The sequence below is a fragment of the Gekko japonicus genome, unplaced genomic scaffold, assembly GCF_001447785.1.
Source record: "Gekko japonicus isolate JY-2015 unplaced genomic scaffold, Gekko_japonicus_V1.1 scaffold9, whole genome shotgun sequence".
NCBI classification, from domain to species: Eukaryota; Metazoa; Chordata; class Lepidosauria; order Squamata; family Gekkonidae; genus Gekko; species Gekko japonicus.
Genome location: NW_015168044.1, coordinates 1,772,758 through 1,789,711, shown reverse-complemented (window position 1 = coordinate 1,789,711; position 16,954 = coordinate 1,772,758). Strand labels below are relative to the sequence as shown.

Below are 16,954 nucleotides of genomic sequence, written 5' to 3'. Positions count from 1 at the left end.
TTGCCCAAGGTCATCCTGCAGCTGCAAGTGGAGGAGTGGGGAATCAAACCCGGTTCTCCCAGATTAGAGTCCACGCACTTAACCACTACACTGGTGTATCGCTGCCAGTTGCCATTGAAAGCCAAGGCAAATAGAAATAGCCTTTGCCTGTCTAAAAAATAACGATAGCTAGCACCAGGTCAGTGTCTGTCAGGAAGTGTACTCTATAAGTGGGGCTCCAGCACAAAAAATGTCGTATGTTAGGTAGTCTCTCATCAGATTTTTGGAGACAGGGTTTCTCAGAGAAGAGTTTCTTGTAAAGGCTAAGCTCATTTTAGTCCAGTGATTTTAACTGGTGGATTTTCTGTTTTTGTAATCTGCCCCAAGTATCCTTTGAACAGAAAGGGAGCATTTCTTCACACAGCATATAGTTAATTTGTGGAACTCGCTGCCACAGGATGTAGTCATGGCTGCCAACTTGGAAGGCTTTAAAAGTGGAGTGGACAAATTCATGGAAGACTGGGCTACCAGTGGCCACTCAACATGATGGATATCTGTTCCCTCCAGTGCCAGAGATAGTACAACTCCTTAAATCAGTTGCTGGGGAGCACTGGCAGGATGACGCTGTTTCAGTATTCCTGCTTGTGGGCTTCCTAGCGGTGGCTGGTTGGCCACCGTGTAAACAGAATGCTGGACTAGGTCGCCCTTTGGTCTGATCCAGCATGGCTCTTCGTCCCAGAAGGTTCAATCTTGTTTTATTGTAAAATGTCCAGGACGTTCAGATGCTGGCAAGTGCCAGTTCTGTTCATGCCCATTTTTTTAAAGCTTGAGTCAGATCACTCCATAAATCTCCGAATAAGTTCCTCAAAACAAGCCACATGAACACTTACCTCATGACCTGCTCCCAGATGGTGCTTTTTTCCTCTTTTCCCCCTCTTCAGCCAAGTGTCATTTTTCATTCTTATTTTGTAAACTTTCTTCCCTGTTAGCTCTAGTTTGGCTTCTGCTAATCTCTCCGTGGGACTTGTCAGGGTCTCACCTTAATGGGTGCTTAGGAGGGACAAATGTAATCTTCCAGGTTGCTGTTTTGTGCTGGCCCTGGCTCTTCCCCTCAGCTGCAAAACCACAGCTTATTCTCAGGCTAGCAGGGACAGTGAGATGCTTTGTGGCAGACCCTCCATGCTGAGGGAGCCTGAGGCACCAACTGAATGGGCCACCCGAAATGGGGGACACAATGGCACAGTGTGTCTGCCCCTTTGTCGCCAGGGAACTGTACTTATTAAAAAAACACGAAGTGGGTACTCGTCCATGTAATTTATGCAGTGAGCAAAACCCTGCTTTCTCTTCCAGAGCTTTTCTACTCATTCTGTTGAGCGGGGGGAAACGTCTGGCCATTGCACCTTTTCGATTTCTTCAACCAAAAGGCAGCTGTGAAAGCCTCAGGATTACCTCTGGCTCACTTGTCTATATTTTTGTCCACTGTATATTCTCATTCTATTACACTCCCCCCCCCCCATCTTTGAGCCTTTCCTTTTATACCATCTATACACTTGTCCTTGAGACAGCTGTAGTACTTGTCCTCTGTGGATCCGTATTCTGGCTCTTTGACTTCCAGCAAGAAGTGGAACAAAGTCTGTGAGCCTTCCACGCCCTCCTTCTGTAGTTAAATGAAAATTCTGTACCCAGGAAAACCACATCTGTGAACATGTAATTCTGCCACCTGTGTATATCGATGCCAATTTGGAAATAGATTGTTTTGTTTTATACTGTATGGGTTTTTTTTTTGGCATAACTGATTTTTGTAACCCAAGGAGCTGTGCAGTGTGCTGATAAATACCCTTTTCCCAGTTGTTGTTCAGCCATCTACTCTGACTTCTGACTTGGCAGGCTTTGCCAAGACATGTTCTAATATCTTTGTAGCCATAAGGCCTAGATGCTTTCTGCTTTTACAAAGGAAAGGTAAATTTTGCTCCCACTGCTGTTTGGTTTGCTTTCTCCGCACTGCCATGAAATGCAGCATACACATTGCCCCTCCTGTAATTAGTTGCAATAGCACAGTTGAAGACTTTTGCTGCCAAAGCTCCATGAAGGTTTGAAGTGAGGAAAGCCAAGCAGAGCTGTTCAGCAGGGACCAGGTAATTTCTGTGTTCCACATAACACATAAATAAATGTATAGTGGTAGACGTACAATTGCCAATTGACTAAGAAAAAAGATTCTTGGTGTTCCCTTGTGCCTCTAATAACACTTCAGTCTGCAGAAGGCAGCAAATGAAGCTTTTCATGATATGGAGATAAGGTTTATTGCAAGCTAATGACTGCAGATCAAGCTGCTGTTAGAGCCACAAGAGCAGGGGCTGATGGAAAAGTTGGCAACATTGTGTAGAAGTCATATGTGAGATTCAGTGGCGTGATAAAATTAAAACTCAGATTTCACCATAGGGATACATAGCACTTACGCATGTATGGTATGCATTTCAAGAGTTCGAAGCACTTTACTTACTGTATGTTCTCTCACTATTAGTTACGAGCCCTGAAAGATAGGCTGGTAACAGACCAGTTTTTACAGATTGGAAATGATACGCATGAGTGGTTAGTGGCTTCCCTAAGGCTACCTAATGTGCTTGTGGCTGAAGCAAAACTCCACAAAGTTGTTCGCCAGTATTCTGTATCAGCTCTTTGACTTTCCAGTTTCCTAATGTGGATTTCATTCATGAAAGTGCTGAGCCTTAAGGAATATTTGAATTTTGTACTCCGGAGTTGGGAGTGGGGAAATTCTGAACCCAGTGCCAACATTTGACTTGTGTTTATCCCATCCTTAGGGTGGCATATGTGGTTTCCCTCTCCATTTTATCCTCACAACAGCAGGTTAGATTGAGAGTGTTGTCCACTGATCTTGTTGCTGAGAGCTTAACCAGATGTTACATTTTCCACATGTACATGGAAGCCATGGGGGAGGGATGGTGTAGCCCGATCTCAGAAGCTAATCACTGTACTTGGAGGGGAGACCACCAAGGAAGAATTTGCAGAAGAAAGCAGTGGCAAGCAACTTCTGCTTCTCACTTGCGTTGAAAGCCCCTTGCTGAGTTGCCATAAGTCAGCTGCAACTTGATGGCACTTTATACACACACATGGAAGTTACATGTACATTTTCCACACACACATGGGTATCCATGCTGGCTCTCTGATAATTTCATTCATCATAAAGATGTAAGAATTTTGGCATAGCTGTAATTGGCAATTACTGACCAATGCTCACACTCACAGTTTTCTTTGTCCCAGCTCTCTTACTATTCCTTGTAGGATCTGTCTAATTCTTTCTGTTTCTCTCTTTCCCCCACCAACCAGAATGGAGGGGACAGCTCTGAAGGTGCTGAGGTAGCAGTCCACCCTCTTTTGAGACGCTCCCAGAGTTGTATCCCCACTTCAGGTACCAAAACACCACCTGGTCCTCCACTCCTCAAGAGTGGCTACTGTGTAAAGCAGGGGAATGTGGTAAGTATCATCCATGACCTTCCTCTGTGATACTGTTATTGCCCTCGGTAGAGGTAATGGAGGAGTTAGGGGCTGAATAGTCTACTTTTGTGCTTCTGGGGCATGAGGTTGCTAAGAGAAGACTAGGAAACAGGTGGTAAAGGAGGCAAGAGGTTTGACATTCTGGCACCTGCTATCGAGATGAGATGTTCAGACTGGGAATGGCTGCCACAGTTTATCTGGATCAGGTGAGGCCTTTTTCTGAAACCCGATCTGTATGATAACTTTGAAGCATATAAGAACTTCCTGGTGGGATCAGATCAAGTAATAATACTTGGCAAGTTACGTAAAACACTTCCAGTGTTCAAAATGCTTCACATATATTTGTGGGTTGATACAATCAATATGAAGAGGCATCTAATGAGCAAAGGAATAGGACCAGGATTACCAAAATCTGAATGAGCATGGCATGTTAGATGTGATACATGCAGTGTTTGCATATAATGAAGAAAAATGATATTACATCAGTAGAAAATGATGAAACAAGAGTAATACATGCAGCAAACTGATATGTCCTATATACATTGGGATAATCCAAAGTCCCTTTCCCCTTATAAAGTGCCTTCCTGAACAACTCTATTTAGCAGAGTTTATGGAATGACAGCTCTCATGACCTCCTCAGGCACGCCATTCCATAAGGTGGGGGGAAAGCATGTAGGGCAATTATTGATCTTGCCCATTTGCAGGGTGGCACCTGATGATGAGTGAAGCTGTCATGGCAGAACATAGGTGTACAGGTGTTCCTGCAGTTATGAAGTTTCAAGTCTGTGCAGGGTTTTGTATGTGAACATCAGTATCTTGAATTCTATGTGATCATTAGTGCCTTGAACTAAGCCCAGTACCCAATGGAGTGACTGCAAAATGAGTGTAATGGGCAGGCCCCATCTATCTCCTGATAACCAAGCTGCAGCATTCTGTACCAGCTGGAATCCCTGGGTTGAGTTCAAGGGCAGCTATGTACAGAGTGCATTAAAATAGTCTAATCTTGATGTTGCTGTGGCATGGATCTAGGTGGCTGGATTGGCTGAATCAAAGTAGGGGACCATCTTCCAGACGTGACTAAATGGGAAGGAAGCACTTTTTGTAGCCACATTAACTTCCAGCAGTAATGCTGGATCCTGCGAAATGGGAAGGAAGCACTTTTTAACTTCCAGCAGTAATGCTGGATCCTGTATCACCCCCTAGGATTTTAACTGAGTCAGCAAGGGTCAATTGAGAACTTGCGTAAGGTCAGCTGGCGAGTTCATGACAGAGTTAAGACTCAAACAAGGATTCCTAGATTGCAAGTCAGTCTCTTAAGCAAATGTCTGTTTAATCCAGCATTCTGTTTCTAGCAGCAGTCAGCTAGGTGTCTCCAGATGTTTATAAGTGGAGCATGCAATGGTATTTGGTATTCAGATATGCTGCCTCTCTACATGGGTGTTCCATTCCTCTTACATGGTTGATATGCTGATATAAGGACCTTCTAGCTGAATGAATAGGATGAGCTTCTGAGTTGCAAAGAAATCTGAAATGGTCCAGTCCAGATCACAGCCTTTGCCGTGTTTCAGGAGTGCAACAGGGAGCCTCAGAAGATGTGGAAAACATTCACATTAAAAGGAGGCTTCCTTTCTGTCTTTCAGAGGAAGAGCTGGAAACGTCGGTACTTTACACTGGATAAAATTTCCATCAGTTACTTCAAATGTGAGCAGGTAAGCATCCTGCATACTATGCAGAGAAGTCATTTGCACTTGGTTTGTTTTGCATAAAAGGATCTCAGGACCAAATTTACATTTTCCTTTAGGTAAAGCAGTCATAATAATAAAGGTTAGCATTTAGGTAACATGTTTGAAGTGTTCAGATAACTGTATATATTAATTTCAGCTACACATGCAATCACGCTGCAAAGTGGATTGCTGTGGCTTTTTCAATTTTTGTTTTAATTGGCAGTTGAATAACATTATAACTTTATTAAAAAAATCTTTGTAGGAGGCTCCCTGAATTCCAGGTTTTCATTAAAAAAAAAAAAAGATGGCAGTCTCTTTGTTGTTGTTGGCCATCAAGTCACAGCCGACTTACGGCGACCCCGTGGGGTTTTCAAGGCAAGAGACTTCAGATGTGGTTTGCATTGCCTGCATCCATGTCACAGCTCTGGTATTCCTTGGTGGTCTCCCATCCAGGGCTATTTTTGGGCAGGAACGCACAGGAACAGAGTTCCGGCTGGCTCCTGAGTTGGCCACGCCCAGCAGGAACGCATTAGCATAATAGGCCACACCCAACAGCAGAAACTCATTAGGATTGGCTACATTAGGGGTGTGTGGCCTAACATGCAAAGGAGTTCCTGCTACAAAAAAAGGCCCTGGGTTTTGACAACAAACAAGGTAAACAGAATAAGAAGGGAAAGGTGGGTGTGGCTGGATGACCACACTTCTGGTAACATGGGGGTGCGGTCTAATGTGCTAATGAGCGGTGTTGTCAGGGTGTGGCCTAATATGCAAATGAGTTTTGCTGTTGGGTGTGGCCTATTATGCTAATGAGTTCCTGCTGGGCTTTTTCTACAAAAAGAGCCCTGCTCCCATCCATATACTAGCGAGGGCTGACCCTGCTTAGCTTCCAAGATCTGATGAGATCGGGTTAGTCCCTTTCTCTTTCTTTAGCCCCTTTCTAATTCCAGAGATAACAAGGGGAAAGGCTTATCTCTGCAGCGAGATAGAGACTTTTTTTAAAAAAAGTAGAGAACCTGCAGAGAACCTGATATAATAACAACCTGTGTAACCATATTTAGTCACTTATTTTAAAAAGCCCTCCCCCCACTTAGGCATCAGGTAAAAACTTACTTTTCCTGCAGGATTCTGAATGATTATTTTACTTCTTTTTGGTTGGCTTTGTTCTTTTTTATCAGTTGCTACTGGCTTTTAAAGAATTGTTTTAGCTTTGGCTTTTGAAGAGAAGTTTTTCTGGTGCTTCTCTATTTGGTGTATTGCTTTTATGGTTGATGAGTAAGTTACTGTTGGCCTATTTGTTTTATCAAAGTTTTTAGGATTTTTACCATGAGCTTGTTAGAGTTCTTTATTATAGATTTGGAAGCTGCTCTGTGAGCCTTTTTGTGCTGAACAGCATGGGGTACAATTGTTTTAAATAAATAACCAGTGTTACAAAATTGAAATAATGGCATGTGTTGATGCACACGGGAATTCTGTAGTTATCCTGCTCCAGCAGGGAACTTTTGAACGTCGTCCAAGCATTATGAACCCTGATTCTTACTCCGACATGCAGCAGCACGCCAGCTTAACATAACTGGGTATATGCGTTCACTTGGCTTGCACTGACCCACTTTCCAAATGTGCACATTAACTCCACTGAATAGCAGTATGTCAATATAACAACCTTCTAGCTGGATTAATAGGCTTGTGAGCTTATGAGTTCCAAAGATCTCTTTTTCAAGTAGGAGCTTAAGAAAAGTTTTGTGCAATATGGAAGTTTTGCTATTCTGTCAACTCAGTTGGCCTTCTAAAGTGTATCTCCTCAAAAAAAAAGGTGTGCAGGGGAGGGAGGGCTAGACATCGAAATAAATAAATAAATAATATCACCTCAGTATAAACTGTCTCTGGGAGCAGCATAATATCTGTTCTCACCCCCAACATCTGTTTTGTTTGTCTCCTCAGGATAAGGAACCATTGCGTTCAATCCTCCTGAAGGATGTGCAGAAGACTCACGAATGCCTAGTCAAATCTGGGTATGACTTTCCTCTGCTCTCTTGGAGATTTTAGCCTTGGAACTGTTGCTAAGGATCATTCTATATGTGACGTGGGACTTTCGTTATTTGAAACCCCTGACATGTCTTTCAGTTTTTAAATACAGCCATGGAGAACCCTTGATATGAACCAAGGCTGTAGCTTTGAGGAAGGGTTTTTAAAAAATTAATTTAAAAGTTCTGGCTAAAGCTCAGTAAACGGTGTCACTCTTGTAGCATCATTGCTGTAAAGAAGAAAATGTGTCTGATGAAAGTCATGCGAATGCCTCTCTCTATTTCTAGTGACCTTCTCATGCGGGACAATCTTTTTGAAATCATAACAAGCTACAGAACCTTCTACATCCAGGTAAAATGTTTGCCATATAACTAGAAAAGGGTGCTCAAAATTTTTTAAAAAACTATGTTGTGGGGAACTTTGGGTTTCTGTAAATTTAAAGACCTATGTTGTGGGGAACTTTGGGTTTCTGTGGAAGATTTGTAGCAGCTTCTCAAAGAGAAGATCCAGCATGGAAGACTAGGTTCCCTTGAAGATGGCGAACAAACTGTCTTCAAGGGAAGCTAGGCTTCTATAATGGACCGTCTCTGAAGAGCATCTACCAATAGTGATTACCAGTCCTGTGCTGCAACAGGCAGCCTCAGGGAAGTGCTGGGCATGCTCTCGCTCACACGCTTAGTGCAGCAATGAGGCTTGGCAGGCCTGGCCAGTCCGCTGTGTGAACTGGGGCCTGGGCTCCATGTTGCCCTCATCACTTGAGAAGCAGTCATATGTAAGCCAGTATCTGACTTAAAATCCCAAAGGTTTCCCAGCAGAGAGGACTGGAGGGGATAGGAGTCCCCTGGCCACCTTTCTCCAAACCATGTAAGCATATCTTATCTTTGAGCTGGTAACTGTCCCCTGGGGGGGAAAGGAGGAAGAAGAAGGGGGCAAGGAGCTACTGAAGGGGAGATAAGACCGGCTTAGATAAAACAGTGACTGGAGAAAGGCAGCCCAGGGGCTCCGCAGTCTCCCAGAGGAGTTTAGAATTCTAAACAGCCGGAGAACGGCTTACGCCAGGCTGCTTTCCGTGTCACAAGTGTCACATGTAGCTAGTTTTGTGCAACGCTCCCTGAGGGGGAAAGTTTGAAAGCTTAGTGATGGCAGAAGGTTCTTGGGTGGTTAATAATATCCTCTCTCTAAAAATGGATTCCTATGGGGAGGGCAGTTTTTGTTTGTGTCTTCGAGTTTATTTTTCTAAGCAGTAAATTTAGCTCTTGACAGTTAGCGCAGTCCTGGCCCTAATAAACAGGATGCTTTGCTGGCAATCTTTCAAGCAAAAAGGGTGAGTGAGGTGAGACCTTCCATACACCGCTCCTCTGGGTCTCTGGGGCCCGGTTAGCTATGGGAGCTGCTTCTGCGGCCGTCTCACTTCCCCATTTCATCATATTTATATCAAAGGCTTATTTACACAGATGCAAAGGAGAACCAAAGACGGGGGTTGTTCATGCGCAATATGCCTGTGTGGTACTGACTCTCGTCAGTGGGGGCTTGTTTATGTCAAGATGCTGCATGTAACAGTATGCTGTAGTGATTAGTGTCAGACCAGGATCTGGGGGACTCAGGTTTGAATCCTCACTCTGCTGTGGAATTTTGACCTTGGGCCAGTCACACTCTTTTTCAGACTAACCTACCTCACAGGGTTGTTCTGTAGATAAAACGGAGGGAAGAATTATGTTGCCATTTTGGATCTCCTCCACTGGAGAGAAAAGCAGGGTATAAATATAATAATAATAATAATAATAAATAATAATAATAATAATAATAATATGCAGCTAGAGTGAAGGATCTTGAAGGCACTAAGCACAATGATCCTATGAAGATGAATGGGATCCACAGAGAGCATTGTATAGGCTGTCTGTATAGGTTTGCCAGCTGTCTTCTTAGCACCTAGCATGCAAGCTGGCTTGGCGCTGCCTTCCCAAGATAGTTGCCTGACATCTGTTCCCCAGAACTTGTCACTGGCTATCCCACCATTGCCGTTCCTGCAGTGGTACCCAGTGCATGCATGCTAGGTGCTAACAAGACAGCTGGCATGTACATTTTGGAAAGGATCACTGTTAGTCTGCCTCCAAAGCATATGAGTTCCTTAGCACTGTGCCCCCAATTAATAGGAAGAGGAAGAGATTGGATTTATACCCCACCCTTCACTACCCAAAGGTGTCTCAGAGCGCCTTACAAACTCCTTTCCCTTCCCCTCCCCACAGCAGACACCCTGTGAGGTAGGTGGGGCTGAGAGAGCTCTGATAGAAACTGCTCTTTTTTCAAGAACAGCTCTGACAGAACTATGGCTTGCCCAGGGTCATCCAGCAGGTGCAAATGGAGGCGTGGGGAATCAAACCTGCTTCTCCCAGATTAGAGTCTGTGCACTTAACCACTACACCAAACTGGCTCAATAGTGCCCAGAGTGTACACATTTCTTACCTGTGAAGCTATGAGGGCTAAGCAGTGCTACATGTATTGTGAATAGCCACGAGGGAATTGCACTAGGGATGTCAGGTCTCCTGCCATAGTGAGAGGTCTCCCAGCATTCAGACTCATTGCCCTCATTATACCTCAGGTGACAGTGGTGCACCGGCATGCTTGTCACTTCCAGTAAAAACCAGAAGCGACGTGGGAATCCTCTAGCATTATCCAAAGTCTCTGTTGTAAAACCACATGCTCCAGTTCCTTCCAGGGGTTGCCAGCTGTGGCCTGGATTCATGTATGGAACTGCCCTTGAAAAGTTGTTCTGTGGCCCAATAATATAGCTTTAAGCAGTGCCTGGAGATCTTAAAGATTGCAGTAGCAGTCATGTACCCAGCAGCCTCTGAGCCAGAGAAGTAATGTGACAGAATGGTTTAAAGTGTACGGTTAGGACCAAAGATACTTTGGTTCCAATCTCTGTTCTGTCATAAAGTTCACTGGGTCAGTCGTCCTCTTTCTAACCACTCTGAACTCCTTGAAGGAAGGGCAAGATTTAAAAAAAAAAAGTGATTATGGGCGTAGAAGTTGCACCATGGCCTAGGAATATTTTGAATGGGTTTTGAAATTGCTGACAGCCTTCTCCCTAGGGCTGCCCAGTTCAAAATGGGAAGGGACGGCATCATCAGATGATGAGAACAAGTGATGTTCGAGTGACTTCTCAAAGCAGGTTTCCTTTCCTTGCACCTGTCGAGGAGTTACGGTTGGCTGTGTTTGTTTTTCAGTCACAGAACAGTGCAGCGAGCTCTCGGGGGTGGGGAACGGGCCATCTTGTGGGGAGGGGCCACACACCAGTGGAAGAAAGGTGCAGAAGGGGATGTGGCTCAGGGGTACAGCATCTCCTTGGCATGCAGAAGGCCTCAAGTTCAATCCCCGGCATCGCCAGTTAAGGGACCTGGCAGTAGGGTATGTGAGAGACCTCTGCCTGAGACCTTGGAGCGCCACTGCCAGTCTGAGGAGACAATGCTGACTTTGATGGACCAACACTTATCCGATTCAGTATAAGGCAGTTTCATGTGTTCATGAGGTCCCAAGTCCAGTCCTTTCAATGTCCGGTTAAAAGGATTTTGGCTAGGAGGGCTGTGAAAGACCTTTGTGTGCCTTAACCGCCCCCCTCCCAAGCCACTGCCAGTCAGAGGAGGTTGTACTGTGTTAAACAGACCAGTAGTCTGACTCGGTGTAAGCGGTCTCTCTTCTCACATGCTCATTTTATCCTTCAACAGCTTTAATGTTCAGCACATTTCCTTTACCCGCATATACCCAAGCTAAGAGACACGTGGGAGCAGTCATCTTGGAATAACCACCACTAGAATTCACCTTCTGTTTCTTTACACCATATAGGGGTGAATAGTGGTTTGGGAAGAGTTATCAACCTCCCTTTCATTCAGATGAAGCAGTCACACGTTGTGCTGGATTTGGAAAAAACCCCCCGGATCAGGAGGGGCAGTTGTCCAGCAGCATGCAGCTGGGCCAGGTTCTGTAGGATCTGGGGATAGCTTCCAGGAAAGGTGGATAATTGCTCTGACAAAGGCCCAGAGCAGCTGAGGCAGGCCCACCATGACTGCCAGAGAGTACTCCTTAGGCAGAATTGCAGGAAATTTTTAGGGGCTCAGAAAGGAAGAGCCTCTCAGCATTAGGTGCCATGATACTTACTGCCTGATCCTCTGCAACAGGGGTCTCCAGCCTTTCTGAGCCTGTGTGGGAACCTGTGGAATTCTGACACAGGGAAGCGGACACAGCCACTAAATAGCTGCCATAGGAGGTGAGGGCAACCACGGAATGCCGGGGAGCAAGGTTATGCACTACTATTATGATAGTGACTCTTCAGCATTCCAGGCTGAGGCTCTGTTTAACAGGATGCCTTTTAAAATGAATGTGCGTGCGTAAAGTGCCGTCAGGTCGCAGCCGGCTTATGGCGACCCCAGCCAGAGGCTTTCAAGGCAAGCGAGGACCAGCGGTGGTTTGCCATTGCCTCCCTCTGCAGAGTCTTCCTTGGAGGCCTCCCTTCCGAGTGATGACCCTGCTCAGCTTCCAAGATCTGATGAGATCAGGCTATACTGTGCCGCCTTCCCTCCCAAAATGAATGTACTGTTTGAAAAGTTTTTCTTGCGTACATGCAGCTGGCCTTAAGTCATACGGTGAAGATCCCCGTGCTTTGGTGGCAGCGGCTGCCAAAAATACTTATTAACAATGCTGGACAGCCAGTGAGATCGCCAGTGGCCTATAGGATGCCCTCCTGGGTAAAAGCTAACCTGGCTCTGCTCTCTTTCTAAAAACACGTGGTGGGCACAAGGGAAGGTGTCATGCGAAGGGAAAGGGATGATTGTCTTTTTCAAATGCATTATTGGGGGGCCGAGACACTGTCTTTTGCCTTGTTCCTCAGAATTAGAAGCAGCCCAATAAGTGACATGAACTTGCCCATTTGACCATTTGGGATTTGTTCCTGTCATTAGACCTGTGTGAGCAAGAGCTGTTGACTTCAGTGGGGGACGGCAGCTTTCTTTAGGTCTCAGCATCAGAAAGCTGTTTTTCACCCAGGATTTTATCTCGTCTCTGCCCCCTAGTGGATTGGAAACTTCTTATTTTATCTCGTCTCTGCCCCCTAGTGGAAATTTGCTCTTCATGTCGATCCTGGCAGTTCTTACAGCTCAGTGGGTCATCTGAGGGTGGAAGAAGAAGATTGTTCTTACAGCTCAGTGGGTCATCTGAGGGTGGAAGAAGAAACAAGACAATTCCGCCATCTTTTAAATTGGACAGAAGGGTCCTGTCTGCTTACACGGCATTACCTTCTCCTCTCTCTCATCAGCCTAACGTGCTGCAGAAGGTTGCTGTGAGGGTAAAATACAGAAGATAGAAGTATGTTTGGTTCCTCAAGAAGGAATGGGATAAAAATGTTTCCTAAAAAAATGACCTGTTTTCACAAAACTTTATGTTTTCTGTTCAGGCACAGAGCAAACAGATCTTATGTGTTCAAGTGGGCCAGACTAGATATCAGTCACATTTTTATCTTGCTCCTCCCTCCGCAGTAATTCAAGGCAGAACACGAGACTCTCCCTTTCTGTTTCACCCTGTACACTGCAAGAGAGTGACTGGCACAGGTTCACCCAGTTAAGCTTCATGACTCTCTCACCACTGCACCACTCTGGTTCCAGTTTTAGGGGCCAGATGAGCCATACTGTCCTGCAGCCCTGAAGTTCGATTTGAGCATTTGCTTTTCTCAACTCTTGAGTTCTGTATGTGCGCAGCCCAGAGAGGCATCTCATAGTTTTTTGCTGCTGTCTCTTTTGCAGGCCTATAGTCCTGAGGACATGCACAGCTGGATTAAAATGATCACGGGGGCGGTGCAGGCGCTGAAGAGCTGCCCAAGGGTAGGTCATATCCTTTGCGCGTCACATTCAGCATCAATTAACTGGGCTTGTTGTTTTAAGCAGACATCATTTATTTGAATGTCTCGGGCAAACACTTGAAAAATAGCTCATTTCCAGGAGAAGCTTTCCAGGCTTTGGCTTTCTTGAGAACAAGACCAAGCAGCACTGGGTGGGGGGAGATGTTACAGGCAGAACGAGAGGGGCTTCTGGCTGTTACCACCTTCCTACACAGAGGACAGGTCTATCAGTGGTTACTAGCCCTGGTGACTAAAGGGAATCTCCACATTCATAGGCAGTAACCCTCTTGATTGCAGTTGCAGGAAGCAACATCAGGGGAAGACTTTGGCCTCTGTGCCTTGTTGTTGGAACTCCAGAGGAACTGTATGAAACAGGGTGCTGGCCTGATCCAGCTGCAACAAGGAGTGTGGCAAAACTCAGCTGCATGGTATTGCTTCCTTGGGTTACCATACTGCAAGAGATTAAATGAATGGGCCTAGAACTCTGACAGTGCAATCCTAAGAAGAGTTATCCTCCTAGATCCATCGCCTTCAGTGGATTTAGAAGAGTGTAACTCCATTTTGGATTGCATTGCAAACAACCCTATCTCATAATCAAAGGGATGAATTACACAAATGAAGCATTCCATGTGTTTTGATTGAGTGTTGTCTTAAATTGGCTTCTTTGTAACACTTCCCCTTCCACACAACTTTTTAAAAAACTAAGTAAAGCAAGTTAAAATAAATTCATTTAATAGCTTTTTAAAAACTAAAGCAAGTTAAAATAAATTCATTTAATCTGGACACTTCCGTTTAATCTCCTCCTAACAGAAGTGTAGTGTCCAGATCATGTGATTTTGGATTGCACTGCAAACAACCTTATCTCATAATCAAAGGGATGAATTGCACAAATGAAGCATTCCATGTGTTTTGATTGAGTGTTGTCTTAAATTGGCTTCTTTGTAACACTTCCCCTTCCACACAACTTTTTAAAAAACTAAGTAAAGCAAGTTAAAATAAATTCATTTAATCTGGACACTTCCGTTTAATCTCCCCCTAACAGAAGTGTAGTGTCCAGATCATGTGAAGTGATGGCATCGCTTTACTCTGCTCTGGTTAGACTTCACCTAGAGTATTGTGTTCAGTTTTGGGCACCGCAATTTAAGAAGGATATAGACAAGCTGGAATGTGTCCAGAGGAGGGCAATAAAGATGGTGAGGGGTCTGGAGACCAGGTCCTACTTGGAAAGATTGAAGGAGCTGGGTATGTTTAGCCTGGAGAGGAGATGACTGAGAGGTGATATGATAACCATCTTCAAGTACTTGAAGGGATATAGAGGATGGTATGGAGTTGTTTTCTGTTGCCCCAGAAGGTCAGACCAGAACCAATGGGCTGACATTAAATCAGTAGAGTTTTCGGCTAAACATTAGGAAGAACTTCCTAACAGTGGTTCCTCAGTGGAGCATGCTTCCTCGAGAGGTGGTGGGCTCTCCTTCTTTGGAGGTTTTTAAGCAGAGGCTAGATGGCCATCTGACAGCAGTGCTGATTCTGTGAACTTAAGACAGATCATGAGAGTGAGGAAGGGTTGCATCAGTGCTTAGTTCCTGTGGCCCTTTCTTACACACCCAGGGAAATACTGATCGCCACATTGGGGTCAGGAAGCAATTTTCTCCAGGCCAATTTGACCAGGGATCCTGGAGGTTTTTTGCTGAAGGTTTTTTTGCCCTCTTCTGGGCATGGAGTAGAGGTCACTGGGGTGTGTGTGGGGGGGAAAGGTAGTTGTGAATTTCCTGCATTGTGCAGGGGGTTGGGCTAGATGGCCCTGGAGGTCCCTTTTTGCTCTTTGATTTTATGAAATGCGTGGTACTCATGCCTGTCTTAAGCTATGGCCACAAATGCAGCCACGGAATCATCATACCCCACACAAATGAATATAGTGGTTCAGTGTTCTGCAAAAGAGAAATCCTGTCCCCCCCCCCCCCCCCCCCCCTCTCCAGACTGAACCAGCTTCTGAGACACACTGCCTTTATCTTTTAAAGTAATTTTTTTTACCATGGCAGATAAGAGTTAGAAACTTATCCAATGGGGGAAAGGAATGAAAGGAGAGGTGACAATAAAGTGGGGAGAAATGAGACAAAACATGGAAAAATGGATTGAAGTGGCTCCCAAAGTCCAAATGAAACCCCTCCCTTGAGCATTTTTTTTACTGGCCAGTGTTGAAGTCTAGCAGGAAAGGGGCAGCTCCTCTGTGATCTCCCTTTGCTGGAAGGGCTGCTTTACAGTAAAGGCTGGTGCTGGAAGTAGCATTATGTATTCATTTAGAAAATTTCTGTGCTGCCTCTCCAGAGGATTGGTTCATGACATTTCGCAACACGATTTAAAAAATCATCAAAATGTACATGGAAAACACAGCCAGATTGTTCAAAACAGCATTAAAGCAGTTAGCAGCCTAAAGTGATCCTCATTAAAACAGTCTTCTGGCTAAAAGCAGACTATAACATTTTGTTTGAAAGATCAAACCCCTTAGTTTGAAAGCCTGCATAAAAAGAAACGTTCTGGCCTGGCGCCTGAAAGAGACTAGGACCAGGTTGTCAGGCAAGCCTCAGGTGGGAGGCCATTCCACAGGTAAGGCGCCACCCCTGAAAAAAGACTCTGTCTCTGGTTGCCACCTGCCTCACCTCTGAAGGTGGAGGCACAGACAGCAGGGATTGTGAGAAGGATTTCAGCTGGTAGGCTGTTTGCGATGACATTTTCTTAAGAACATAAGAAAAGCCATGTTGGATCAGGCCAATGGCCCATCCAGCCCAACACTCTGTGTCACCCAGTGGCCAAAATCCAGGAGCCATCAGGAGGTCCACCAGCAGGGCCAGAACTTCAGAAGCCCTCCCACCCTTGCCCCCCAGGCACCAAGAATACAGTGCATCACTGCCCCAGACATAAGAACATAAGAGAAGCCAAGCATTCTTGTAATGCATTATTATTTTCAGGTTGTTTTATTTTTTTAAATAAAAGAACTGCCATGTCTTTCTCTCCATGCAGGAAATGCCCTTGGTGAGATCCGTGTCCATGAGCAAACGCGGAGGCCACGCCCTGCCCAGCTCAGCCATCCCATCCATTGCTAGATTGAAGCAGTTGGGAGAGGAGAAGAAGGCCGCCTGCAAAGGGCCCTCAACATCGTGCTGGCTGCCTTGGACGCCTGTGCCTCAGCCGGAAGGCAAGCAGCAGCCTGCAGCCAAGGAGCAGGCTGCTGAATTGAAGGACTCGGAGTTTGCACCTGGGTTTACCAAGCGAGAGGCCGGAGCTGTGCAGGGAGGTCGTTTACGGCACAGGTCGGAACCTCAGAACTTTAAAGAGCACCCCTTCCTGTATGACCTGGACGATGAGAACATCCGGACCTCGGATGTGTGACTTTCGAGACACAATGGAACTTGCAGGCAGCCCAGGGAAGCTGCTTTAGGGTTCAGATGGAAGCCCTAAGCCCCACACCGAGTGTGCTGGGTGAACGTTGGCTAGCTTGTGTATGCTGAGGCAACTGAGACTAGGAGCAACCACTGCAGTCCTATGAACTTCACCTTGGGAAGGACAATCAGAAGGAGCCACAAGCGCTGGCTAACTCAAGGCCTAAGACCTTGGTGAATGAGCTGTGCCCAAGGGGTTAAGCTCCTCCCCATTGTTGACTTCCCCTCCCACATTTACAAACTCAGGCAAAAGGTATGATCTGGCCACGCCCCCTTTGCCTTGGAGAGAAGTCCATCAAGACTTTTTCCTCCATCAAATGGAGATCTTCCACTGGATGCCTTCTCACATAGTGAAAGGAAGGCCATGTCGTCAGCTTAGCTAGGAACCTTGA

At 45.5% G+C, this 16,954-nt stretch overlaps 1 protein-coding gene across 1 annotated transcript in view; it reads left to right on the top strand.

Moving 5' to 3' along the window:
- The window catches only part of PLEKHA2 (pleckstrin homology domain containing A2), a 48,175-nt gene extending 31,663 nt beyond the window's left edge, over positions 1–16,512 (top strand). The window contains exons 6-11 of the mRNA XM_015414210.1: positions 3,325–3,471; positions 5,133–5,201; positions 7,155–7,225; positions 7,526–7,589; positions 13,031–13,108; positions 16,144–16,512. Of these exons, the coding sequence (XP_015269696.1) occupies positions 3,325–3,471; positions 5,133–5,201; positions 7,155–7,225; positions 7,526–7,589; positions 13,031–13,108; positions 16,144–16,512 (798 nt within the window). The remainder of the gene's footprint in view (positions 1–3,324; positions 3,472–5,132; positions 5,202–7,154; positions 7,226–7,525; positions 7,590–13,030; positions 13,109–16,143) is intronic.
- The last annotated feature ends 442 nt before the right edge of the window (positions 16,513–16,954 follow it).